Source organism: Typopeltis vanoorti, chromosome 25 (genome assembly GCF_054136105.1).
Source record: "Typopeltis vanoorti isolate ZY-2024b chromosome 25, IOZ_Tvanoo_1.0, whole genome shotgun sequence".
In the NCBI taxonomy this organism is placed as follows: Eukaryota; Metazoa; Arthropoda; class Arachnida; order Uropygi; family Thelyphonidae; genus Typopeltis; species Typopeltis vanoorti.
The window spans coordinates 58353595-58380424 of record NC_143573.1 but is presented as its reverse complement, the minus strand read 5'-3'; the positions used below and the strand labels follow the sequence as shown (position 1 = coordinate 58380424).

Here is a 26830-nt window from a genome sequence, read left to right as displayed (position 1 = left end):
TGAAGAGTTAGGATTATCGTTCTTAAGTCAAACCTTGTTTCATTTGTCTTTCCAAGTCCAGATATTTAGAATATCTTCATTTTCATGTCAGCTTCATCATTTCTGATTGCTTTTTTCAGTATACTCTTTCCTCCATATCTGCTATCAAAGTCTTCCCATTACTTTTGTTTATCTACTTTTATATGGGGCTTTGCTTTCGTACATTTTCTCTTAATGAGTCTGAGAGTGATGAATTTTGATCAAAACCTCCAAACTTGTGGAAAAGACCTGTGCAACCTTACTATATTTGCTTCCAGTGACTTTATTCCAAAATCCTAATATGGTTGTGCCTTATAATAAAATTCATGCTATATCAACTGTTGCACAGAATAATCAGAGTCGCATTCAAGCTTAAGCAAAGGGTCCTGTTCAAGAACTATATTACAGTCTCCAACACAAGTTAGTGTTACTGTGAATGAGAAATACCGAAGACAAAGAATGAACCTAAAAGGTGAACTTTACATAGCTACATGAAATGCACAGGAGCCAGGTGGGCACTCTTGATACTGTCTATAAAGAGATGGAGAGGTATAGAATTGACATCCTGGGAATTACAGAGACGACAAAATGGAGAAGGTCATTTCAGAAGACCGGATGGTGAGCTAGTTATTTATTCAGGGGATGATTCAAAGCATCCCAGAGAAGCTGTGGCATTGGGGGAAATATCAGGCAAAAGCTCTTCTCAGTTATAATCTCAGTAATGACAGGATACTTTTTAGTAGACTTAAGGCTCACCCTACCAATGTGTCAATTGTGGTTGTTTATGCACCCCACATAGATAGGCCTGATAAAGAGAGTGTGGAATTCTGTGAATTCCACAGTTCAGAATGTTTTGGACTGCCTACCAAGAGAGATATATCATACTTTTCATCTTATGGGACTTCAGTGCAAAAGTGGGAAAGAGTGTGTCATTTAGGTCAGTGTGTGGTAGGTTTTGTCTCGGAGAATGCAACACTAGTGGTGAAAGTCTGTTGGAATTTGTCCATACTAACAGATTAGTCTATCAATATCTGCTTCCAGAAGCACTTGTGGTGCACCTATACTTGGATGTCTAACATTAATAGGTCAAGGCACCAGATTGATTACATCCAGGCACTACAGTGGTGGATGATGAGCATCTTTGATGTGTATACTTGTCTTAGAGCAGACTGTTGTACAGACCAGATAGTAAGAGCCAAAGTAAGACATGCTCTGAAACCTTCCAAGTGAGACCCATCCCACTAGGAATTACTTAATGTCAGAGTAATCTCTAGTGGGCTCACATAAGACACATCAACATGGCTGGATGCTCTTTTGGAGACTAGTGAAGAACACACCTGAAATGCTCTGGGAAGGAGTCAAGGTCATAATACAGGATGCAGATAAGAAGTATCTAGGCCCAATTAGAAGACCAAGAGACCTATGGATATCAAATTCGGTGTGGAATCTGATCAAAGGGAGGTATATGGAGAGACAAAGAGACATAGGGATTGAAGAATATAAGAGATTACATTTTAAAAAATAGAGCACTACAGAAATACAACATTAAGGCAACTTTCAAACCTCCTGCAAAATTAAAGTGTATACTCAGCTCATCCAAAGATCCTCTTCCTTACCTTGTACACCTGGGGGTTTACAAAATCCAGTGCACCTGGATTTTGTAAAATCCATCACCCTAATCTCAACAAGAATGATGGATTAGACATTCCATGTAGCCTTGAAAGAAAGGATTAACATGAGTTTGTTGAGCTATTTTATTCTCCTGTTCTCTGGATCCCAACTTTTTGTTAGTTTTCTCCAAATTTGGTATAATAGCTGGCACAGTATCCAGACTAATTCGGAATGTTGGATACAGGATAATGAAATGGTTACATACCAGGTCTTCCTTCTCCTTGCTCTGTCTATAACAGTCTGAAATGACTGTGCTTTCCTAATGCAGACTGCTAGAATTTATTGGCAATCTAGGAAAACTTTTGCACCAAGGAACACTGGTGTAGACAACTATAGACTGAGGAAGTTTTTTTTTTTTTTTCAAGACAGAAATTTGCAGGCTAATGAATGGTGAAGTTCTATTGTGGTTATTTTGAATTAACTATCATAATTCAAAGTCCAGTGGAGAACAGACCACAGAGATGTGTATACAATATATATATATATATATATATATATATATATATATATATATATTTTTTTTTTTTTTTTAATTAGATTTAAGATGCTTATGATATAAAATAATATGTACATTTAACAGACTGTTACTGAGTATTGATAAATGAACTAATTATATACCTAAACAGAAAAGTTACCTTATAAATTTTTTTAAATTAGATTTAAGATGCTTATGATATCAAATAATATGTACATTTTAACAGACTTTTACTGAGCCTATTAATAAATGAACTAATTATATACCTAAACAGAAAAGTTACCTTATAAAAATTAAATGCATAATTTTGAACTACTCTATTCCATGATACTAAAGTTTTATTGCATTTCATAGGCACTGTACCAACAGATGTGCAAAATGAGCTGAAACAGCTGTATGTAGCCCTTTCTGAAATATTACGTCACTTCTGGTCTTGTTTTCCTGCTACTACTCCACAGCTAGAAGATAAGGTGTGTGCATGTGTCTTTATACATTTCAATTTAAATAGCGTAACAATTCTGTGTTCTCTTGAATAAATTTTATGTGCTTGAAATTATTGCACACTAAAATGTATATTACAATTTTAAAACACCCATTTTTTACCTTTTTAAATTAATCTTTTGTTTCCTTTTTTAAAAAAAGTTTGAATATGTTAGTATTCATATAATGCTACTTACTTATTTCAGGTAATGAGAATGCAAAGTACGTTAGAAAGATTTCAGTGTGCAAAACTTCAGCCATTCCATGATAGGCTTCTCAGGGATCACCTAAGCACTGAGGTATATTATTTTCATCATTACTTTGCATTTTAAGAACTTGATTACATTTTATTGCAACATTTTTTGTATCATTAAATAATACTGGTCAACAAATTGAAATTAAAGTTTATTTTGAAAGTGAAATTAATTTAGATATTTCCAATGTATTTTGAGCTACTATAAACCTAGGGTTACTTAAGAGCCAAAACTAGATAACTGTGATGAGACTTGAATAAAACATGTAAGGAATGCAGAGAATCAATCAGGGCTTCTTATCTAATATCCAATCTTTATCTTTCTGTGGCATATCCCATTATTATGTACACTCTGGATAATGAACAAATGAGATTCTGCTGGCAGTTTGGATTTGGCTGACTAAATTATTATCTTCATTGGCTTAAGAAAAACACAAATATGATACTACAACATTATCAGATGTTGTGCTTGACTAGCTGGGATGTTGGCCACTTTAAAAAAAGAAAAAGGTCCCTTCCCCCAGCCCATTCTTTTCATCAGAGAACTCAGGTGAATAGTGAAAGGTCAGTTACTGGAACCATTTAGAACAACAAAATTGAAAATTTGGATAAGAAACTAGTAATAATAATGATTGGCAAGTAAAAAAAAAAATTGTCCTTTAGAATGTCTATGTTTACATGTTGCAAGTCTATGTTTGCAATTGCTCTTTCATAGGTTTTTGAAATTTTATCATGGTTTACTCAATAATGATAATAATAAAATGTTACATTATTATCACTTAATTGACCTCCAACAGTAGCTATTGTGACTATAAAGATACTGGTTTAAAAATGAATGGGACATGGTTTGCATATGTTGGAACACTTCTGAAGATAAACTCACTCAGAGTTCACTTGCACTCAGAAAAGTTAGAGGTTGTAAAACAGGTGCAAGCAGCTGCTTTTGTTGTATGTTTATTTGCAAGTGTTAAGCAGCAACATGTCATTGCTTGCACACTAGAATTGTACACATAAATTACTTTGAATTAAATAGAAGACAAGATGAAAAAAGGTTAGTCTGTATGGTCAACAGTTTTGAGATGCTGATGATCTAGCAGAGAGAAAAACAAAATCATGTAAAAATCCTTAATCTGAGAAACAAGCATTTGGTTATCTTAACTTGGAATTTGCAAGATATTGCAAGTGATGAATGTTCTTTTCCACTGTGGACAAGATTCTATCATCACATGAAAGCATTTATGAAATTAATGACAAACAGAAGGAACTAAATGATGTTATTAAAAATTTGCATTTATCTGAACAACAATCTTGATTGCATAAATCTTGTTTTCAAAATGGAACTTACTAGCTCCGAGAGCAGAAATGTGTTTTTTATAATAGGAACAGTATCCTAACTTCATATATTGAAATGAATAATATAATTTATTGTGGATTACATTTTTTTTTAAAGAAATAAATGATGTTTATGAATTGAACGTTGGTGCCTGTTTGTGGATTCCTCTAAAATGAGCTTAAAAGCAGTTTTGCTTCATAATCATAAAGTATGCTTTCCATAACTTTCCCACATGCACTTAGTATGAAAAGTTTTGAAATGTGTCCAGTTGCCTCTGGGGCAGTTTAATTTTGGCATCACATTGTATCTTATTAATTAATAATTAATATAATATGGAAAAATTTGAACTAATTTTACTCAATATCTGTTTGAAAGATAGCTGAATACTTATTTTATAAAATAGTATTCAGACATGCATTAATATACTATCTCAATATTTTTGTTTAAATAATTGTAAATAAAGACTTCAAAAAGAACATGTTAAGATCACTCCACCAGACTGTGGAGTCAAAGCTATATAACTGAGAGGAGACTTCTACATAGCCTTCAAAGCAATGGGGAGAACTGACTAGGGCTTCTGACCTAATGTCCATTCTTCATCTTCTCGTGGTGCACCCTGTTAGGTATCTACATGAACAACTGACCAAATTGTATTCTTATTGACTTAAACCTAAATTTCAAATGATGGTACAACATGACAGAATTTCATGCTGGCTGGGGCATCGCCTGGTTAATCAAGGCCCCTGTTGTTTTTGCCAGGGAACCAGGACAAACAGCAAAAAGTCAGCTATTGGAACAAATTGAAAACACATTCCAACTCAACATCACCAGAGTTAAAGATCGGCACTATCAACATAAGAAGTTTGAATGGCAAAGGAATGAAGCTAACTGAGGAATTGGATAAGTACCAGATCGACATAATAGGGATGACTGAAACAAAAAGACAAAAACTGGTGAGATCTTTCTGATCAATAAATACAAAGTGTTATATTCAGCCAATGAAAATCAAGAGTAGCCATAGTATTCAACACTAAATATGAGGCTAATCTTCTTGAATGGCAGGCAATATCAAGTAGAGTGATGTGGAAGTATTTAGTAGAAGGTTCTACTAAAGTAGAAGTGGAGGAATTTTTTGAGGCTTTAGAGAAAGCAACTGACACATTGAAAAAGGAAAAGTTGGTCCTTGTTGGGGATCTAAATAGCAGAGTAGGAAATGATTGTCAGACATACAAAAATATTTTGGGAAAATTTGGAGAAAACAGCAAAGCTAATAATGATGGCAAATACCTGTTGGATTTCTGCTCAGGACATGGACTGGTTATTACTAATGCAATGTTCCAACATAAAAATGTGCACAAATTCACATGGAGAGAAGAGGCAAGGAATAACAAAAGCTCATTGACTATGTTATTGGTGATAGTGATGTTTTCCCACTGGTGGAGGACACCAGCGTGTACAGAGGATTTGAAATTGGAAGTGATCACCATTTAATCTTGTGCAGGATAAAATTGAATTTCATATTGAAAAGAAGAACATGTAAGAAAGTTTTAAAGAGAATAAAAGTTGAGCAGCTCTCAGGTGTGAACTGTACACTAAAATACACAAATATTATTGAAGAAAAAATGAAAGAGTTTGAGAACAGGAACCGAACTTTAGAAATTCAGCCAGAGAGGCATGTGGTGAGGTTGGGTGCAAGGATAAAAAAATCAGAACTCCATGGTGGACACAGGAAGTTAAAGAAAAAGAAAGTGAAGGAAAAGAAGAAAGCATATCAAAAGTTCCTGGCAAATAAGTCAGCTTGTGCTCTTAGAGAATACAGAGACAAATGCAAGAAAACTAAACACTGTGTAAAACTAGCTAAACACAAAAGTCATGGGAGGACTTTGGCAAGAACATAGAAAATAAATATCAAGAAGGTGGCAAAATATTCTGGAGGTTGTTGAAGAAGCTCATAAATTGAAGAAAGAATGTTTTAAAAGGAATTAGAGATGATAAAGATGACATGAAAACAGGAGAAAAAGATATACTTTACGTATGGAGTAATTACTTTGAAAAACTGCTAAATGAAACAAGCAGTGATGACAGCACAGTGGTAAAAAACACTGACCAGGCATGCAGTCCAGAATACATATCCATACTTGAAGTAGAAAAAGCCATCAAAGGCTTGAAATATGGAAAGACAGCAGGAGTAGATGATATTTGACCAGAAATATTCACGTATGGAGTTATAAAAGCCATACAGTGGCTGCACTACATAGTTCAGAAGGCCTGGACAGAGGGACGATCCCAGATGATTGGGGTAGAGCTCTCATAGTTTCCATATATATATAAAGGGAAATAAAACTGAATGTGAGAATTACAGAGGTATTTCATTACTGTGTGTTTCTGGTAAGATATATGCAAGTATACTTGAGAAATGGTTCAGAAGGATTGCGGAAGAGAATCTTAGTGAAGAACAACTTGAATTCAGGCCAAATATAGAGGCTGTCAGGATCAGATTTTCACTTTACGACAGACAGTTGAGAAATCATGGGAATAACATAGATCTGTATTTAAGTTTTGTAGATCTGGAAAAGGCATATGTCAAGGTGCCAAGAGAGAAGCTATTACAAATGCTACAGTTATATGGTGTTAATGGGGCATTATATCAAGCAGTACTTAGTCTTTATTTGAATTGTAAGTCAGCAGTTAGAATTGATGGAAGTACAGGAAGATGGTTTAATGTTAAATGTGGTGTGAGACAAGGATGTACATTATCCCATCTGTTATTCATTATCTATATGGATCACATTATGAAGGAAAGTGGTTTTAAACATGATATCAAAACTGGAGATGTTAATCTCAGGTCTTTGCTTTATGCAGATGATGTTATACTTCTAAATAAATCTGCTACAAGTCTGCAAGATTCCCTGACTAAATTGAATAACTGTTGTAATAGACAATGAAAATAGGCAGAAACAGTTAAAATATCAACTGCATTGTGAATAGAGAACCTATAGAATACGTAAACAATTCAGCTACTTAGGCACGATTTTTAGTAAAGATGGTAAATTAAATATGAAAATAGACAACAGAATCAATAAAGCTGGTATGGTAGGAAGTGAATTGAATAAATTTATATGGAATAAGAGAGAAATTAGCCAAAACACTAAATTAGCTGTACAAGACAGTATTCAAGCCAATTTTAACTTATGGATCTGAGAGCTGGGTCAGAAGTAAAACGCTTAATAAGACTAGAGACCGCAGATATGAGAGTCCTGAGAAAGATTAGGGGCATGAACAGATGGCATCAATGGAAATATCATATTAAAAATGAGGATATTAGGAAAGAACTTGATATTGTCAGTATCAAGGAATGCTTAGTACAGCTAATCTCAGGTGGTATGGTCACTTAAGCATAATGGGAGAGAAAAGATTAGTAAAGCAAGTGTTCTCTGCCAGGTTGGCAGGAAAAAGACCCATAGGAAGACCAAGATATAGGTGGATTGATACAGTAAAAAGTGCCTTGAAGATAGGAATATAAGACTTGATAATATTGGAGTCTTGACATTTAACAGACTGATTTGGAGGAAAATTGTAGATTGGAAGTTTTTAATGATGTAAATTTTTCATGTATTACTATCGTATCCTGTACACCCATTGAGGATATATATCAGGAATTTGATGATGATGATATCATCCAGTATGAGACTACTATCCTGCTTATTAGTGGTCTTTTGTGACTTGAAAAAGTTCCTGTGTTAAGTTCTCAGTGCAGGGGTGATCAGATGATCTAATGTTTAGTTCATCCACAGTAGTAATGGACAAGAGGTTTACAACCTCTTGTAGGTTGATTACTCATTTTAAAAAAAAAATTCTTTGACTTTACGAATAAAAAATTATTATGAAGAAAACCTTTTGTATTGCAGAAGGCTTGCTTCATGTGGATACCGTTTATTCCTTGAAATATTTCTTGTTTGCTATTGATGGTTGGATACACTTGTAGATAATGTAGATTTATATAGGAAAGTACACAAGAATAGAGTAAAAATAAAAAAAGGGGGGGGGGGGGGAGAAACCTCACACAACATAAAACCCCAAGACAAAGGAACATGCTCAAATTTTTGCCCTAAAGAGATATCATTTGACACCTGAATAGGTTTCATCTTTTCCGTGAAACATTTCTACACGTTGAATTTAGTTTGCTTTCTTCACTCACTATATTTTTGTCATTTTTACCTTGTATTTGTATTCTTGTGTGCTTTTTTTTCTTCTATTTTCTTCGTCAGTGCATATCAATTCTCACTCTCTTGTAGTGCACCTTTTTAGTAAGTATCCAACTGTATGTTGATTACATAACGATGGATTGACAATTTCGGACTTAATTGATCAAATTATATTCTCAAGTGGCTTTTTTTTCTCCCCTTTTTTGTATAAATATATATACATTCCACACATAGTTGTAGAACGCATAACACAGTGGTGCTATGTGTAAGCAATAATTAAGCAAGAACAACATACTGTTTTTTTTTTTGTATTGAAAAGTTGTAAGTAGTAGGAAACACTTAAGAAAGGAAGAAAAAGAGAAGGAAGTTGAATAAGTTTGTTGAAGTTGACTGTAAAAGGATGTTGGGCTGTTGCTTTCATGTTTTAACAAGCTTTATGGTAAGAGGAGAAGTGATGGCTGCCAGTTTGGTGGAGCAAATGGGGAGGAGATGAAAAGGGAGTAGAGAAAAAATGTGATCAGAGCAAAAATGTGATCAGATGAGCCAATATTTAGCTCATCCATAGTAGTAGTGGATAAGAGATTTACAACCTCTCGTAGGTTGGTTGCCCATTTAAAAAAAATTCTTTGGCTTACCAGTAAAAAATTACGAAGAAAACTTTTTGTATTGCAGAAGTCTTCTTGTTTCATGTGGATACCGTTCATTTCTTAGAATATTTCTTGTTGCTATTGATGGTTGGATACACTTATAGATACTGTACATTTCTATTACCTGTATAAAAGGAGGAGGGGAAGAAACCTCAAACATCATAAAACCTCAAGACGAAGGAACAAGCTCAAATTTTTGCCCTAAATGTATTAGTATTTTGTGTCCTTATTTTTTTTTTACTTCATTTGTGCTTCATTGGTGCATATGAATTCTCACTTTCTTGTAGTGTACCTTGTTTTATATACATTTCTACAAAAAGGAAGGAGAAAAAGTCATGTTAGAATATAATTTGATCAGTTATGTCCCAAACTGACAATTCATCCTTACAGGTGGATACCTACTGTAAGGATGGATTGACAGTTTGGGATTTAACTGATCAAATTATATTCTAACATGGCTTTTTTCCCCTCCCTTTTTGTAGAAATGTATATAAATCCCACACATGGTTGTAGAATTTATAGCACAGTGGTGCTATGTGTAAGCAATAATTAAGAGAGAATGTACTGTTTTTTGTTGTTGTTGTTGAAAAGTTCGAGGTTGTAAGTAGTAGAAAACGCTTAAGAAAGGAAGAAAAGGAGAAGGAAGTGACTTTAAGTTTGAAGTTGGCTGTAAAAAGATGTTGGGCTGTTGCTGTTCATGTTTCAACAGGCTTTGGTGGGAATCTAAAGAGAGGAAGCTGTTCATCATGATGTACAGTAATCAACCAGAGAGAAAACTAGTTCTTCAGTTCTATGTAACATAGAATAGAAGGTAAATTAGAAAAGCTGTGATTCTTGACCTGATCAAATGCTGAGCATCTGTATAAGTGACTCCAAATGTTTCCATGATATGCATCAAGAGATGGTTGATTGTAGGCTAGCAGATTTAGATAGACAGAATCGATACTGGTGGACCTCTAGATACTGAACGAGCTCACTATTAATGACTTTCTCCATTTCAGAGAAGACTGAGATGAGGGTAATAGCTTATTCAATATAAGAGTGTAGAGATGATGTAGGATGTGTGTTAGTTCTGAGCATAACTTTCCAGAACACCAAGATGTTATCAGGACAGGCTTTTTTGGTCCCTGTGTTATTTAAGATTCTTTTGATGTCCTGGAAAAAGCTAAGCACCATGTATAAACAAAAGTCATGGGAAGACTTTGGCAAGAACATAGAAAATAAATATCAGGAAGGTGGCAAAATATTCTGGCGGCTGTTGAAAAAGTTCAGAAATGGAGGAAAGAGTTCTAAAGAATTGGAGATGATAAAGGGTAACATGCAAACCGGAGAAAAAGTTATCCTGATGTCCTTGATGTATGAAGTAATTTTTTTTTTTTTTTTTTTTTTTTTTTTTTTTTTTTTTTTTTTTTTTATGTTGGGCCTATATATGAGAGGTTGGCTGGTCAACCTATAGTACTTTAGTATTGTATATGGGTAGGAGGAACTTCTTAACATTCAATTTGAAAGCCTGTATATATTGTATTCTTTGGGAAATACCTCAGGGGGAAGACTGTTCCACAGTACAGCAGTAGCAGGGATGAAGGAGGAGGAAAAGAAACTTGTTCTGTGGGTTTCAAGGTGTATTGTGAAGGGATGTTGGGAGGTGGTTGTACGTGTTCCAATGAGTTTAGTACAGAGTGGGGGAATTATTGATGTTGTTTCAGATGAGCATTTTCCATGAAAATATTTGTAGAATATACAAATTGCAGAGTCTATGTGAAAGTGGGGGGAGTGAGTCAGTAAGAGATTTATCAGTCTAATTGCTCTACTCTGTATTGAGTCAAGCATTTTGATGGAGCTTTTAGGAGCCCCACTCCAAATGTAAGAAAAGTATTCGATAGTTGGGCGGATTTGCGATTTGTATAAGGTTAACAGCTGTTTTGAAGTGAAGTAATGTCTTGAGCAAAAGAGAAAGCCTAGTTTTTTTGGAAGCTGAGGATGCAATGGTTGTGATGTGTTTATGCCAGGAGAGGCCTGATGTCATGGTAATTCCAAGAAGAGAAATTTCATCTTGTCTGGGGATTTGAGTGTTATCAAAAATAATACTAAGGGAAAATTGTTCTTTTTTGTGGGAAATAAGACAGAACTGGGTTTTACTAGCATTGAAGTTGACAAGGTTATCTGAGCCCCATCGTAGGATGTTTTGGAGGTCTGTGTTAAGGGAAGTTGTCGTTTATGTTCTGTGGGTTGAAGTGAGTTGTGTAGAGTAAGGTTTATCAAATGAAAGGGAGAAGTGCAATGTGCTGTCATCTGCAAAACTGTATATTGGGTTGGAGGTCAACTGAAGTAGGTCATTGATGTATAGAAGGAAGAAGGTCAGTGAGAGAACTGAACCTTGTGGGACCCCAGCATTAGTTGGATAGTGAGAGGATAGGGAGCCATCTATCATTACACATAGTGTGCGTCCAGACAGGAAGCTGGTAATCCATCTGCAGAAGTCCTGAGACAGTTCAAATGATGGAAGTTTGCTTAGTAATCCTTTCTGTCAGACCCGGTCAAAGGCTTTAGAGATAGAGTACAACTACGTGGGATTCATCAAATTTTTCCATGGTATATGTGCAGAGATGGGTGATATATGAGAGCAGGTCACCTGTTGATCGGCATCAGCAGAATCCGTACTGGTGGTCGCTTAATAGCTGGGTACCTTCAAGGTAGAGTAGTAGTTGAGAATTGATGATTTTCTCCATCACTTTAGATAGGATTGAGGTGACTAAGATAGGGCTGTAGTTAGATGGCAGCGATTTGTCTCCCTTGTTGGAATGGGTTGAATATAGGTTTTTTCCTCATGGACTGCCTTTGCACACCTGTTGTTAAACCATTGCTTTGCTAATGGACAGGAATTTTGAGTACAGTGAAGAATAGTCTTTCATTCCAATGATATTAATTTTGCTAATCATGGAAAGAAAGTAGAAATCCAGGAAGCAATTCTATTTTGGAACACTTGTATTGCCAAAGAACACAATGTTGTGGATGTCTTACATTAGTGGAATTGAAAAAATGAAAAAACCAGTTAGAAATTGAGAATGTTGAAGTTGTCTGGGAAGATGACATCACTGTTTGAGTAGTTAGACTGAGAAAGGAGAAGAGAGCAGAATAATTTTCATAATTTGGAGAGTTCTAGAAACAGTGGATGAATGTAATAATGGAGAAAAGAAACCAGAGTAGGTCAAAAACAGGGAACTCTGTTTTTGACCTACTCTGGTTTCTTTTTTGGTTTCCTCAGGTCTACATTTGGTATTCTCTGGCACATGGCAGCATATCTCACAAAGGCACAAGTACCACTGTTATGGTGGAAGGAATCATACAGTGTGGAATTTGTTTTGTACAGTTCCTTAGACTAATATTTAAAATAGGAGTTCCTTTAGAAATAGGAAATTAGACATGTGTCTGTTTTTCAATGAATCACCAATATGAACATGAACATAATATCAAACAATTATGGTGTCCATATTGGTGATTCATTGAAAAACAGCAGAGATACGAAAGGTTTAATATATTCTTTGACATGCTATCCAATAAAGAGTAGCTAATCTCCTTGCCATAATGTATGCATTATGATGCTGCAGCATAATCAGATGTCATGCTCTGGAGAATTTCCTTGTTAAACGAGGATCCTGGCATTTTTGTTTGGAACAAGTCAACTTACTGGAAGAGCATCAACAGAGCTAAAAATCACTGTTGATGGAAGAGAGATAAACACTACTAGAAGAAGGAAGGGAATAGCTTTATCATTCATTTGTAAGTAATTATGATTGCTACACACAAAGATAAATTTCTTGAATGTGAGGCATTAAGTTGATAATAGGCATACTGTCCCTGAATGAAATAAAAAATAGAAATGATCTGAGAAACATAAAGTTGCATTTTGTGATTCTTCTGTGGTAATCATTCATTGCATCAGTTGATGATGAATCTAGAATCGTTTTTAGTTTATATGTGCCATAAACTGTTAATTTATGATCGTGTTCAACATTTTGTCATTTTGCATTATCTCAATTTTGGTTCCAAACTGAAATTGAGATAATTCAGCAAAGCTGAATAGCAATCATTAATGCCATTCAGTCAGATTTGAGTTATCACTTTATATCATTTCAGTTGTTTTGTTTGCCCTTAAAATCAGTCCAATTTAAATTAGTTCAAAAGGCCTGGACAGAGGGGTGAATTCCAGATGATTGGAGTAGAGCTCTCATAGTACCCATGTATAAAAGGAGAAATAAAACTTAATGTGTGAATTACAGAGGTATTTCATTCCTGAGTGTTCCTGGTAAGATATATGCAAGTATACTTGAGAAACGGTTGAGAAGGATTGTGGAAGAGAAGTTTGTGAAGAACAACTTGAATTCAGGCCAAATAGAGGTTGTCAGGATCAGATTTTCACTTTATGACAGACAGTTCAGAAATCATGGGAATATAACAAAGATCTGGAAAAGGCATATGACAAGGTGCCAAGAGAGAAGCTATTCAAAATGCTGCAGTTATATGGTGTTAATGGGGCATTATATCAAGCAATACTTAGTCTTTATTTGAAATTTTGTAAGTCAGCAGTTAGAATTGAAAGAAGTACAGGAAGATGGTTTAATGTTAAATCTGGTGTCAGACAAAGATGTGCATTATCCCCTGTCTTATTCATTATCTATATATGGATCACATTATGATGGAAAGTAGTATTAAACCTGATATCAAAATTTGAGGGGGGAGGGGTGCTTAAGGGTCAAAGCTGTATAACTGAGAGGAGACCTCCACATAACCTTTAAAGGAATGTGAAGAACTGACCAGGGCTTCTGACCTAATGTACAATCCTCACCTTCTCGTGGTGCACCCTGTTGGGTATCTACCTGAATACTGAACAAACGAGGATGGGCTGACAATTTGGGATTTAGCCGACCAAATTGTATTCCTATTGGCTTAAACCAATATAGAAAATGATGGTACAACATGACAAAATTTCCTGCCAGCTGGGGTGTCGCCCAGTTAAACAAAGCCCTCATTGTTTATGCCAGGGAAACAGGGCGAACAGCGAAAAGTCAGCTACTGGAACAAATCTGAAAACACACCCCAACTCAACATCACCAGAGTTAAAGATCGGTACTATCAACATAAGAAGCCTGAATGGCAAAGAAATGTAGCTAGCTGAGGAATTAGATAAGTACCGGATCGGTACTTATCTAATCCCTAATGAGACATAATAGGGGCGACTGAAACAAAAAAAAAACAAAAACTGATGAGATCTTTCTGAGCAATAAATACAAAATTTTATATTCAGGCAATGATAATCAAGGAAAAGAAGGAGTAGCCATAGTATTCAACACAAAATATGAGGCTAATCTTCTTGAATGGCAGGCAGTCTCAAGTAGAGTTATGTGGGCAAATATCAGAATGGGGAATTGAACAATGAGACTTATTTGTGCCTATGGTCCCACAGAAGGTTCTACTGAGGTAGAAGTAAAGGAATTTTTGATGCTATAGAAAAAGCAACTGACACAATGAAAAAGGAAAAGTTGGTCCTTGTTGGGGATCTAAATAGCAGAGTAGGAAATGATTGTCAGACAGATATCGTCTAAGTGACTTAGACGATAGAAATATAAGATCTGATAATGTTGATGTCTTGACAAGTAGCAGACTGATTTGGAGGAAAATTGTAGATAGGAAGTTAGTAATGATGTAAATTTTTCATGTAGTACTATCATATCCTGTACACCCCTTGAGGGTACATGTCAGGAATTTGATGAAGGTGATCAAAATTGGAGATGTTAATGTCTGCTCTTTGCTTTATGCTGATGATGTTATACTTCTAAATAAATCTGCTACAAGTCTGCAAGATTCCCTGACTATATTGAATTACTGTTGTAATAGATATGGTATGAAGGTCAGCATTAAAAAGAAAAAGGCAACGAAAATTGGCAGAAACAGTGAAAATATCAGCTGCATTGTGAATGGAGAACCTATAGAACAAGTAAAACATTTCAGTTACTTAGGCACGATTTTTAGTGAAGATGGCAAATTAAATGTGGAAATAGACAACAGAATCAACAAAGCTGGTACAGTAGGAAGTCAATTGAATAAATTTATATCGAATAAGAGAGAAATTAGTTGAAACACAGATTAGCTGTATACAAGACTGTTCAAACCAATTTTGACTTATGGATCTGAGAGCTGGGTGTTAGAAGTAATACACTTGACCAAAGACTAGAGACGCAGGTATGAGAGTCCTGAGGAAGATTAGTGGCATGAACAGATGGCATCAATGGCAATATCATATTAAAAACGAGGATATTAGGAAAGAACTTGATATATTGTCAGCATCCAGGAATGCATTAGCAGAGCTAATCTCAGGTGGTATGGTCACTTAAGCAGAATGGGAGAGGAAAGATTAGCAAAAAAAAGTGTTCTCTGCCAGGTTGGCAGGAAAAAGACCTAGAAGAAGACCAAAGATTTAGGTGGATTGATACAGTTGAGAGTGCCTTAGAGCAGTGCTTCCCAAACTTCTGGATGTCAGGGCCCCTTTTCAAAAATTAAAATATTTCCCGCCCCCCCCCCCCCCTCTAAAAAAAATCGTAATAGAGAGATCATCATCATCATCATCAAATTCCTGCCATGTACCCTCAAGGGGTGTACAGGATATGATAGTACTACATGAAAAAAATTACATCATTATTAATTTCCTGTCTACAATTTTCCTCCAAATCAGTCTGTTACTTGTCAACACTCCAATATTATCAGATCTTATATTTCTATCGTCTAAAGCACTTTGTACTGTATCAATCCACCTATATCTTGGTCTTCCTCTCGGTCGTTTTCCTGCCAACCTGGCAGAGAACACTTGTTTTACTAATCTTTCCTCGCCCATTCTGTTTAAGTGACCATACCACCTGAGATTAGCTCTGCTAACGCATTCCTGGATGCTGACAATGTCAAGTTCTTTCCTAATATCCTCGTTTTTAATATGATAATGCCATTGATGCCATCTGTTCACGCCTATAATTTTTCTCAGGACTCTCATATCTGCAGTCTCTAGTCTTTGGTCAAGTGTTTTACTTCTGACCCAGCTCTCAGATCCATAAGTTAAAACTGGTTTGAACACTGTCTTGTATACAGCTAATTTAGTGTTCCGACTAATTTCTCTCTTATTCCATATGAATTTATTCAATTGACTTCCCACCAGCTTTGCTGATTCTGTTGTCTATTTCTATATTTAATTTACCATCTTCAGTAAAAATCATGCCTAAATAGCTGAAATGTTTTACTTGTTCCACAGGTTCTCCATTCACAACACAGTTGACATTTTCAATGATTCTGCCTATTTTCATTGTCTTTGTCTTTTTATTGCTGACCTTCATACCATATCTATTACAAGAGCTATTCAATTTAGTCAGAGAATCTTGCAGACTTGTAGCGGATTTATTTAGAAGTATAACATCATCCGCATAAAGCAAAGAGCTGACATTAACATCTCCAATTTTGATATCATGTTTAATACCACTTTCCTTCATAATGTGATCCATATAGATAATGAATAACAGAGGGGATAATGTACATCCTTGTCTCACACCAGATTTAACATTAAACCATCTTCCTGTACTTCCTTCAATTCGAACTGCTGACTTACAACTCAAATAAAGACTAAGTATTGCTTGATATAATGTCCCATTGACACCATATAACTGCAGCGTATTGAATAGCTTCTCTCTTGGCACCTTGTCATATGCCTTTTCCAGATCGACAAAACTTAAATACAGATCTTTGTTATATTCCCATGCTTTCTCGACTATTTGTCGTAAAGTGAAGATCTGATCCTGACAGCCTCTATTTGGCCTGAATCCAACATGTTCTTCACCAAGCTTTTCTTCCACAATTCTTCTCAACCGTTTCTCGAGTATACTTGCATAGATCTTGCCAGGAACACTCAGTCGGGAAATACCTCTGTAATTCTCACATGCAGTTTTATTTCCCTTTTTATATATGGGTACTATGAGAGCTCTACTCCAATCATCGGGAATTCGTCCCTCTGTCCAGGCTTTCTGAACTATGCAGTGCAGCCACTGTAAGACTCTTATACCACCATACTTCAGCATTTCTGGTCGAATATCATCTACTCCTGCTGCCTTTCCACATTTCAATCAAGTATGGATATGTATTCCTGACTGCATGCCTGGTCAGTGTTTTTTACCACTGTGCTGTTATTACTGCTTGTTTCATTTAGCAGTTTTTCAAAGTAATTACTCCATACTTCAAGGATATATTTTTCTCCCGTTTTCATGTCACCTTTATCATCTCTAAATCCTTTTATAGCACTCTTTCCTCCATTCTTAAGCTTCTTCAACAACCTCCAGATTATTTTGCCACCTTCTTGATATTTATTTTCTATATTCTTGCCAAAGTCCTCCCATGACTTTTGTTTAGCTAGTTTTACAGTGTGTTTAGCATTCTTGCATTTATCTCTATATTCTCTAAGAGCACAAGCTGACTTATTTGGCAGGAACTTTTGGTATGCTTTCTTCTTTTCCTTCACTGCCTCTTTAACCTCCTGTGTCCACCAAGGAGTTCTGATTTTTTTATCCTTACAAACAACCTCACCACATGCCTCTCTGGCAGAATCAATCAATGTTTTCTTCAGAGTTTGCCACTGAATCTCCAAGGTTTGATTCCTGGTCTCAAACTCTTTCATTTTTCCTTCAATAATCTTTGTGTATTTTAGTCTACAGCTCACATCTGAGAGCTGCTCAACTTTTATTCGCTTTAAAACTTTCTTACATGTTATTCTTTTCAATATGAAATTCAATTTTATCCTGCTCAAGACTAAATAGTGATCACTTCCACTTTCAAATCCTCTGTACAATCTGGTGTCCTGCACTAGGGAGAAAACATCACTATCAACAATAACATAGTCAATGAGACTTTTCTTATTCCTAGCCTCTTCTCTCCATGTGAATTTGTGCACATTTTTATGTTGGAACATGGTGTTAGTAATAACTAGTCCATGTCCTGAGCAGAAATCCAACAGATATTTGCCATTATTATTAGGTTTGCTCTTTTCTCCAAATTTTCCCAAAATATTTTTGTATGTCTCACAATCATTTCCTACTCTGCTATTTAGATCCCCAACAAGGACCAACTTTTCATTTTTCATTGTGTCAGTTGCTTTTTCTAAAGCCTCAAAAAATTCCTCCACTTCTACCTTAGTAGAACCTTCTGTGGGACCATAGGCACAAATAAGTCTCATTGTCCAGTTCCCCATTCTCATATTTGCCCACATTACTCTACTTGAGACTGACTGCCATTCAAGAAGATTAGCCTCGTGTTTTGTGTTGAATACTATGGCTACTCCTTCTTTTCCTTGATTGTCATTGCCTGAATATAACATTTTGTATTTATTGCTCAGAAAGATCTCACCAGTTTTGGTCTTTTTTGTTTCAGTCACCCCTATTATGTCGATCTGGTACTTATCTAATTCCTCAGCTAGCTCCATTTCTTTGCCATTCAGGCTTCTTACGTTGATTGTACCGATCTTTAACTCTGGTGATGTTGAGTTGGGGTTTATTTTCAGATTTGTTCCAGTAGCTGACTTTTCGCTGTTCGCCCTGGTTCCCTGGCGAAAACAACGGGGGCCTTGTTTAACCGGGCGACGCCCCAGCCGGCATGAAATTTTGTCATGTTGTACCATCATTCTATATTTTGGTTTAACGAATAAGAATACAATTTGGTCGGCTAAATCCCAAATTGCCAGCCCATCCTCGTCCGTTCAGTATCCAAGTAGATACCCAACAGGGTGCACCACGAGAAGGTGAGGATTGGACATTAGGTCAGAAGCCCTGATCGGTTCTCTGCATTCCTTTAAAGGCTATGTGGAGGTCTCCTCTCAATTATACAGCTTTGACCCTTAAGCATCCCTAATAGAGAGATATATTATTATAATATTTATTGTATTTATATTCAATACAAAACATACACAGCAAATAATGCAAAAATCAAATGCATATATTACATTTTTTGCCTGTTACCGTTTGGTTCTGAAGACGGTGTGGCTGTTCTATTAAAATATGAAATACTCTCCTTTTTTATTAGTCTGTTTCTGATTGTTCGCGGGAATTTTTTTTATTTTTTATCAGCCACTTATCCATCTTAGGGTAAATTTTTTAACGTAGAATAGATCAAATAATATCACCATTACCGATACTGGCACACCACAGACTGATAACATGAAATTAGTGAATATTACCTGAATAAGGGAATCCCCGGACCAGGAACATTTTTCTCTTTTGTGACTTTTCTCCCTTTATATATATATATATATATATATATATATTAATTAGTTTTAACACTTTTTTGAATTTTAACACGTTCGGTTGAATTTTATTACTGCCTTGGGAAATCGAACTCACACACATCTAATTAATAGCAATAGTTTTTAGTTAGATACTGTGTTTGCCCATGCAACATATGGTTTTGTTTCAGTCTATACAGCATAGTTTCTGTATGAGGGGACATGTGATTCATTAATTAGTGTGTTTTTATCCCAGTTGTCTGTAATTGCACTGTTTGTTGAGAAATATATTACACAGACTCCTCATACCTTATTCACTGGCATAATAAAAGTACTTGTTTTTATTGCCTCTGCAGTCTAGTGGCTGTTAGGGAGGACGTGTTGTTTACCACTGCAAGCGAATTACTATCTCCCCACATGAACTTGTTTAAGCTTTTTTTCATGTGTGAAGTATATGCGAAACTTTTATTGGTAACAGAAAACTAGCTTGGATATAAAACGAGTTTTGATATGGATATAAAGTCAATATCAACAGTCCCTGATTACGAACGTGTGATGAAAGGGACAGGAAGATTTGGAGCTTCCCTGGAGAGCATTCGAAGTAAATACAATTAACCACTGCTTTGAAATGAAACTTATATGAATAAGCAATATTTACTAATATTCATTAAGCGCCGAAATATGCAGGAAGCAAAGTTTGTGAACCAACACCAATGTGTGAATTTTTCTATTAAAATATAAAAAATAACAAAAAAGAAATAATAAATAATAAAAGTTAAATACGTTTCTTTTAAAATAAAAAAAATCTATTTACTCTTAAAACATTTTAAATTTGTTTTCTTCATTATTTCACGGCCCCCCTCAACAAAACCTACGGCCCCAAGGGTGCCGCGGCTCACAGTTTGGGAAACGCTGCCTTAGAGGACAGAAATATAAGACCTGATAATATTGGAGTCTTGACAGGTAACAGACTCATTTGGAGAAAAATTGTAGATAAGAAGTTAGTAATGATGTAAATTTTTCATGTAATACTATCATATAAATATACATCCCTTGCGGGTATATATCAGGAATTTGATGATGATGATGATGCTCAACTCAACAAATTTTAATAAAGTTCTCAAATACCAAATTTAAATAAAATATGTCTAGCCATTGTAGTTATTATATTCATAGGGATAAATAGATGAACAAAATATGTTGTTGATAATGCACTTGAAAACTGATGATTTCTCAAGATCCAGGCAGCAGATTAAGAAATGAATCATGCACTGAAAGAATGTTTTGGGAGAATTTATAGAAAGAAAGCAGGGTTAATGATAAATATTCACTCACTTGATATTTTCTTAATCATTACCAGCATCAGTAGATGTATAGTCACTCTGCACCTTGGTAATGTGCCACAGAAATTCTCCAAGGGTTCTCTTGTAGGCTTTTTTACAGCTTTAAAGTTCTACTGATCCTTTCTAAGACCTGCAGAGTCGACATTCAATACGTTTTATATACATTGTTTCCATTTGTCTACCTTTCAGTGTATGTGTGATCTTCAACCGTCTCCTGTAACACCACATTTCAAAAGTAGATACTTTTCCTATCAATCTTCTTTAGGTTCAAGTTTCACATCCATAAGTAACTATTGAAAAAGGAGCTGCATTCAGGATCTTCAGCTTTGTTCTAGTAGTTATAGATTTGTCCTTACTTTAGATGAATCTCTATTGTTCTATCTATTCCTAATACCTTTCTAATGTCTTCTGAACAGCAATTCTTCTAATTGATAATGCATGCCAGGTATACAGATTTGTTGACTGACTTATTTCTCTATTAATGTACACTCGTTTCTCAGAGCCTTCCTTTGTCTATATTTCATTCTGAAACATCTGCCACCTATCCTAATTCTGTTTAAGCTTATCCAGTATTACACACATTATGCCTCAACATGATACTGAACAGGTGAGGAGAAAGTAGTCATTCTCACCTACCTTAATCTACTCAGTTAATCCAACACCTGTTCTTACTGTGGCTTCTTGTTCACTGTAAAAATCAACCATCAACCTGATAATCTGCTATGGAAAATCCATTACTTTCATTACCTCCCACAATTTCACCTGCTGTATGAAGTTAGACTCTGTACTTCTCAGTGATCTGCTTAAGACAAAGGAGCTGATCTCTGGTACCCTTGCCCTTCTTGAAACTTACCTGTTCCTCAAGTATCTCGGCCTCGACTTTGGCCGCAATCCTATATAGAATAATCTTTAGTAGTTCTTGTAGTTCTTCATATCTGCATTCTTGTATAATGATATGAATGCTGACTTCTTTCAATCTCACATTATACATAGTCCATGAAATACTCTTACTCCTCCATTGCCTGTAGCCTTAATTTATACTGCCTGGATTCAATTGCACCTAGGGCCTTATTGTTATTAAGCTTCTTACATGCTCTTTCAACAACATGCCTAATTGGAGGTAGTTCTAGCTCAAGATTTCCCCCTGGGAAGAGGGAATCTCCAAAATTTTCCTTCTCATCTCTCTCTCTCTCTCTCTCTCTCTTCCCCCCCCCCCCCCAGGTCTCTTGGTCTTCTAATTGGGCCTAGATGTTTCTTTGTTGCATCCTTTGTTTTTACCTTGACTCTTTCGCAGAGCATTTCATGTGTATTCTCCTCATCCTTCTCCAGGATGTAATCAGTCTAGCACTTTGACCTATCAGTGTTTGATGTTCAAGTATAGGTATGTTGCAGACACTTCTGAAAACAGGTTTTAGTAATAACTTATCTTTTAGCATGGGCAAATTCCAACAGTCTTTGCAACACAGGCATTGCATTATTCCAGACCAAACCTACTATACCCAGGCCTAACTGTCATACTCTTTCTCACTTTTGCATTGACGTCTCCTAGAATGAAGAGAATACATCTTGTCAGCAGGTACTCCAAAAATGAGGAGTTCTATGCAGGTTTCATAGAACTCCTCACTCTCTTCACCACCATGATTTATACATTGGTGGCAGGATGAGTCTTAAATCTATCTTGCCTGATCTTTCCTCCTTACTACAGTTACCCTGTGGTACTTTGAATCTCTCTCTCTCTGAATAAACAACTAGTTCACCATCCTGCCTTCTGAAAAGATTCTCTCCATTCTATCTGGTGTCTTTAACCCCCATCTCTCTACCTCTCCATCTCATTACAGGCAATGTTGAGTGCCTATCTGTAGTCCTCACCTCTAAGATTAATCCTGCCCAGTAACACTGACCTATATTGGAAAATGTAATAGACTTCTTAAACGGGATCTTCTGTCCAAGCCCAAACATGGCTTTGATTATTCTGTGCAACAATCAATACACCATCATATTAGGATTTTCTAGCATGATATTCCACTATAAAAATATGCAAGAATTTGGGATAGGAAAACGCGTATTTTGTAGAGATTTTTTTTTTAACTTGAATTCTAAGTTCTGTGTGCAGGTTTCATAGAACTCCTCACTCTCTTCACCACCATGATTTATACATTGGTGGCAGGATGAGTCTTAAATCTATCTTGCCTGATCTTTCCTCCTTACTACAGTTACCCTGTGGTACTTTGAATCTCTCTCTCTGAATAAACAACTAGCTCACCATCCTGCCTTCTGAAAAGATTCTCTCCATCCTATCTGGTGTCTTTAACCCCCAGGATGTCAATTCTCTACCTCTCCATCTCACCAGACCTACAAAGATACTAAGGTTGAATTGTAATACAGAAGTGTTATATTTCTCATATATAAATAGTAAAGAGATGTATCACTTTATTATTAATACTCTGGATCAAAGACAATTGTAGAAATATATGACTTCTGGGTCTGGTTCCCATTGATGAGACCTCAATATATGCATAGTATTATGCACTTTCAAAAGGAAATGTGCTTTGCATTATGGGATACTAAGACAATTGATGCAGAATCATGAACCCCTGTATACAAGTCGTGAAGATAATTCACTCACAAACTTTGTTTGCTTACACTTGTTTAATCCTTGGATAAAGGATTAAACAAGAATATAACTTCTTGCAAGCATAATTAAAAAAAGTCTTATTAAGTGTCTTATTAATTCCATAATTATAAAATTATAATTTTAGAATTATAAAATATTGCTGTACATATTTGTGCTTGTCTTCTGAATTTGAGACCATGTGCTATAATTGCAGCAAAAGATGGCTCAGCTCACCATTACTCTAATACTACGGTTGAATTATAAATTCAACCGTAGTATTAGAGTAATGAAATAATAACAAAATTTCAGTGATGCATTTGGTAGGTTTCGGTTTTTGTTGTATGCACTGTCTTTCTGTAAAGAACATATTTCCTTCACTTTTTTAATGCATATGATCATCTTTACAATTGACTCTCAGTATAGCAAACACTATTATAGCAAGCCCATAGGTACAATGTTGTGCTAAAAGAAAATTACTATAGCAAACTATCTGCTATAACAAACTATTCCTATGATCTCTACAAGTTTGTTATAACGTTTTTGTACAGTGTACTGTTTCATTATTTTTTCTTCTTTTAATGAATAAAAATGTGTGTGCGTGCATGTGTAGAATGGTAGAAGAAATATTTTATTTGGCTCAGTGACTGAATAATTACACTTTGTTTTTATATATAGATAATATCTTACCACTGAAATATGTTAATGTGTTTATTAAAGGCAATGATGTAATATTTATGGTTATCAGTAGTTACAGTAATCTTATTATTTGTTTATTACAGCTAATTCAGCATTTAAATAGCCTTCTTCAAGCAGCATATAACAAATATAGTATGTGGCATTCAAGAAGGATGTCTCAAGGAAAGAAATAAGAAAATATACCACCAGCTGTATATCAATTAAAGTTACACTAGACATTCCTTGTAAGCTCAAAAATGCTGCACTGGTAATGTCTTTTAAGTGGTGTGAATATCACTGCTCACCTGCCTTTCTTGTAAATATGAAAATTCATTGTTCTTCCTCATCCAATACTGCGAGAGTGTATGGATGAAACTGGAATCATTCTATATAGCTGCTGTGATGCGGTTCTCGAGTGATAGTCAATATCATGTCTTGTTCTCATGGATTCTATCTTAAATTTGTAGAACTACTCACCTTGCCTATGTATGGCATCAGCCTTGTTTTTACCACACTTTCAGTGCCTACAGTGAGGGAACAGCCTGTAAGGGAGCTTTATTCTCAACATTCTAAATGGTTTTAAGGCCACTGCCATCTTTTATCATCACTACTTTGATGCTCTGTTTTTGGAGGAAATCAAACTGTATTTTGAACTTGATAAAACACGGATGCCAGCATTGGGCACTGACCAATAGTTTCTTATGTGAACAGTTCATCTTGATTCGTATGTACAGTTACCTAAGGAAGAAGAACTGTTCTGTATTTTAACAATGTGCTTTCTGCATATGAATGACTGTGAGTCTCTTAGAATAGCGACAATCCTAATGTGATAGTGGTAATGCATTGCCACAGAAAGCCGATACTTATGATGTGATTGATACGTCGTTATATTTGTTCACTTCCCTAAATTCCCCAACAGGTAGTTAAGTATGACCTAAATATTTGCTACCCCCACTTTATATAAAGTCATAATCGTGTAAAAAGTGAAGAAAATAGAGAAAGAATAGTAAAATGTATTGTAAAGTATGTTTAGCCTTTTGCTATAGAAGATGTTTACACTGGCAACTACTTCGTACTGGTATGTATGTTATTGTACGAGGTTCACCTGATTGTTACTGCTGTGAATGTTGAAAGCAAAAAGCTAAATTTTCTTGTATAATAAATAGTATATATATAAGTTATTTTGTGTTCTTTCTTCCATTGTATATTTCTTCAGAGCAGAGAAAACTCAGTATTTTATCATACAGACACACAAAATAATTACAGATCAATCTAAAGTTTGAAATCTATGTCTATAATAAATCAGCTTATTTTTTTTCTTTTAATTAAGATACACATCACCGAATTATTCATATAACATTCTCTCTCTTTGCACTTATGTAAAGTTATGATCAGTGGGTTTGAACTGTATGGGTCCACTTATATGCAGATTTTTTATTTTTTTTTTGAATAAATATATTTATTGGAAAATTTTTTGGAGATTTGTGACAATTTAAAAATACTTACAGACAAACTGCGTATCCTAGAAATATCAAAAAATTAAGAAAAAGTTAAGTATGTCATGAATGCATAAGATATATGTAGATACTAGTCTTATTTTATCATTTACTACCAGAAAGTATACGCAAATCTATTATAAAAAGTTAAAATTTATCAAAACTTACGCACACAAACACTTACAGACCGTACATGAGCATTGGCAGTCATGAAAAATGTAAACAAACGTAAAGATTTAAAAGTATTAAATCATAATTCATAAAATTAATTGTTGTTAATTAGTTTAATTAGCATAAAATAAAAATTTTATAATGATTCGTTCATTAGTGTATAGGCTAGGCTACCATACAGTAAGAAATCAAATTGCTGCTGCTTTGTTATCAATGTATGAATTGTTATACCTGTAAATAAATATGAATTTCTTTTTCACATTATTACTAACACTAGACATTTTTGATGTCTAGTGTTAGTAATACATATAACATCTACAGTGTTTTATACCATATAAGACAGTATTGATGCAGGTAGACAGTATTTGATGCATTAGTGACAGACAGACGATTCATCTTGTAAACAGACAACGTAAACTTATGGTATCGATAAATACAGTACATTTACAGTAACTGTACAGTGAAAATACATTTACAGTACTGTAAATGTATTTTCACTTCCTTATGATTTCTTTAATGACATTTTCTTTTCTCTAGCTTACTTTATTGTAAGAATATAGTATATAATACATATATACATACCATTCATAATATGTGTTAATTGACTGTTTATGTTATCGGTAAGGCTTCTGGTCAACAGTAGGCTATTAGTTGTTTATTATTTTAACGGTATAATAGAACACAGAAACTAAGTAAATAATTGATTTATTAACTTGATGCTGATATTTCGCTGGTATTATAACCAGCATCTTCAGAGCACAAAAACACTGTTTGTCACAATACGCGAGACTAAAACAACATGGTGTACATTAACAAAATTGTAGCAGCAACACAAAGACTAGAGTCCTGATTTTGGCGCCCTCTATCTGAAAAAAAAAAAAAAAAAAAAAAAACTATCATATATTGCTAGAGTCCTAGAAAAGTGCTAGTTTTTCCTTAATATGACTGTCTCCCAGATCTTCGGCAAGTTAATACAGCCATATTTGTTGAGATTTGGAGTGTGTTTTAGGGCTTCTGTCGCCTCTAAGAACAATCTCTCTGATTTATATGGGTTTCTGTGTAGTGATAACATATACAGATTTCACAGTGTTGTTACATAGATATTTATGTAATCGTATGGTTATTTACTAAGCAGTTTATAATAAA

The 26830-nt window shown here is 35.1% G+C and overlaps 1 protein-coding gene across 2 annotated transcripts in view; it reads left to right on the top strand.

Annotated features, from left to right (window-relative positions):
* Window positions 1-25163, top strand: part of Tfb1 (transcription factor B1) — a 165134-nt gene extending 139971 nt beyond the window's left edge. For both annotated transcript variants that reach the window (XM_090414441.1, XM_090414442.1), the window contains exons 12-14: window positions 2519-2634; window positions 2851-2943; window positions 24122-25163. In XM_090414441.1, the coding sequence (XP_090270567.1) occupies window positions 2519-2634; window positions 2851-2943; window positions 24122-24211 (299 nt within the window). In that variant the 3' untranslated portion in view covers window positions 24212-25163. The remainder of the gene's footprint in view (window positions 1-2518; window positions 2635-2850; window positions 2944-24121) is intronic.
* The last annotated feature ends 1667 nt before the right edge of the window (window positions 25164-26830 follow it).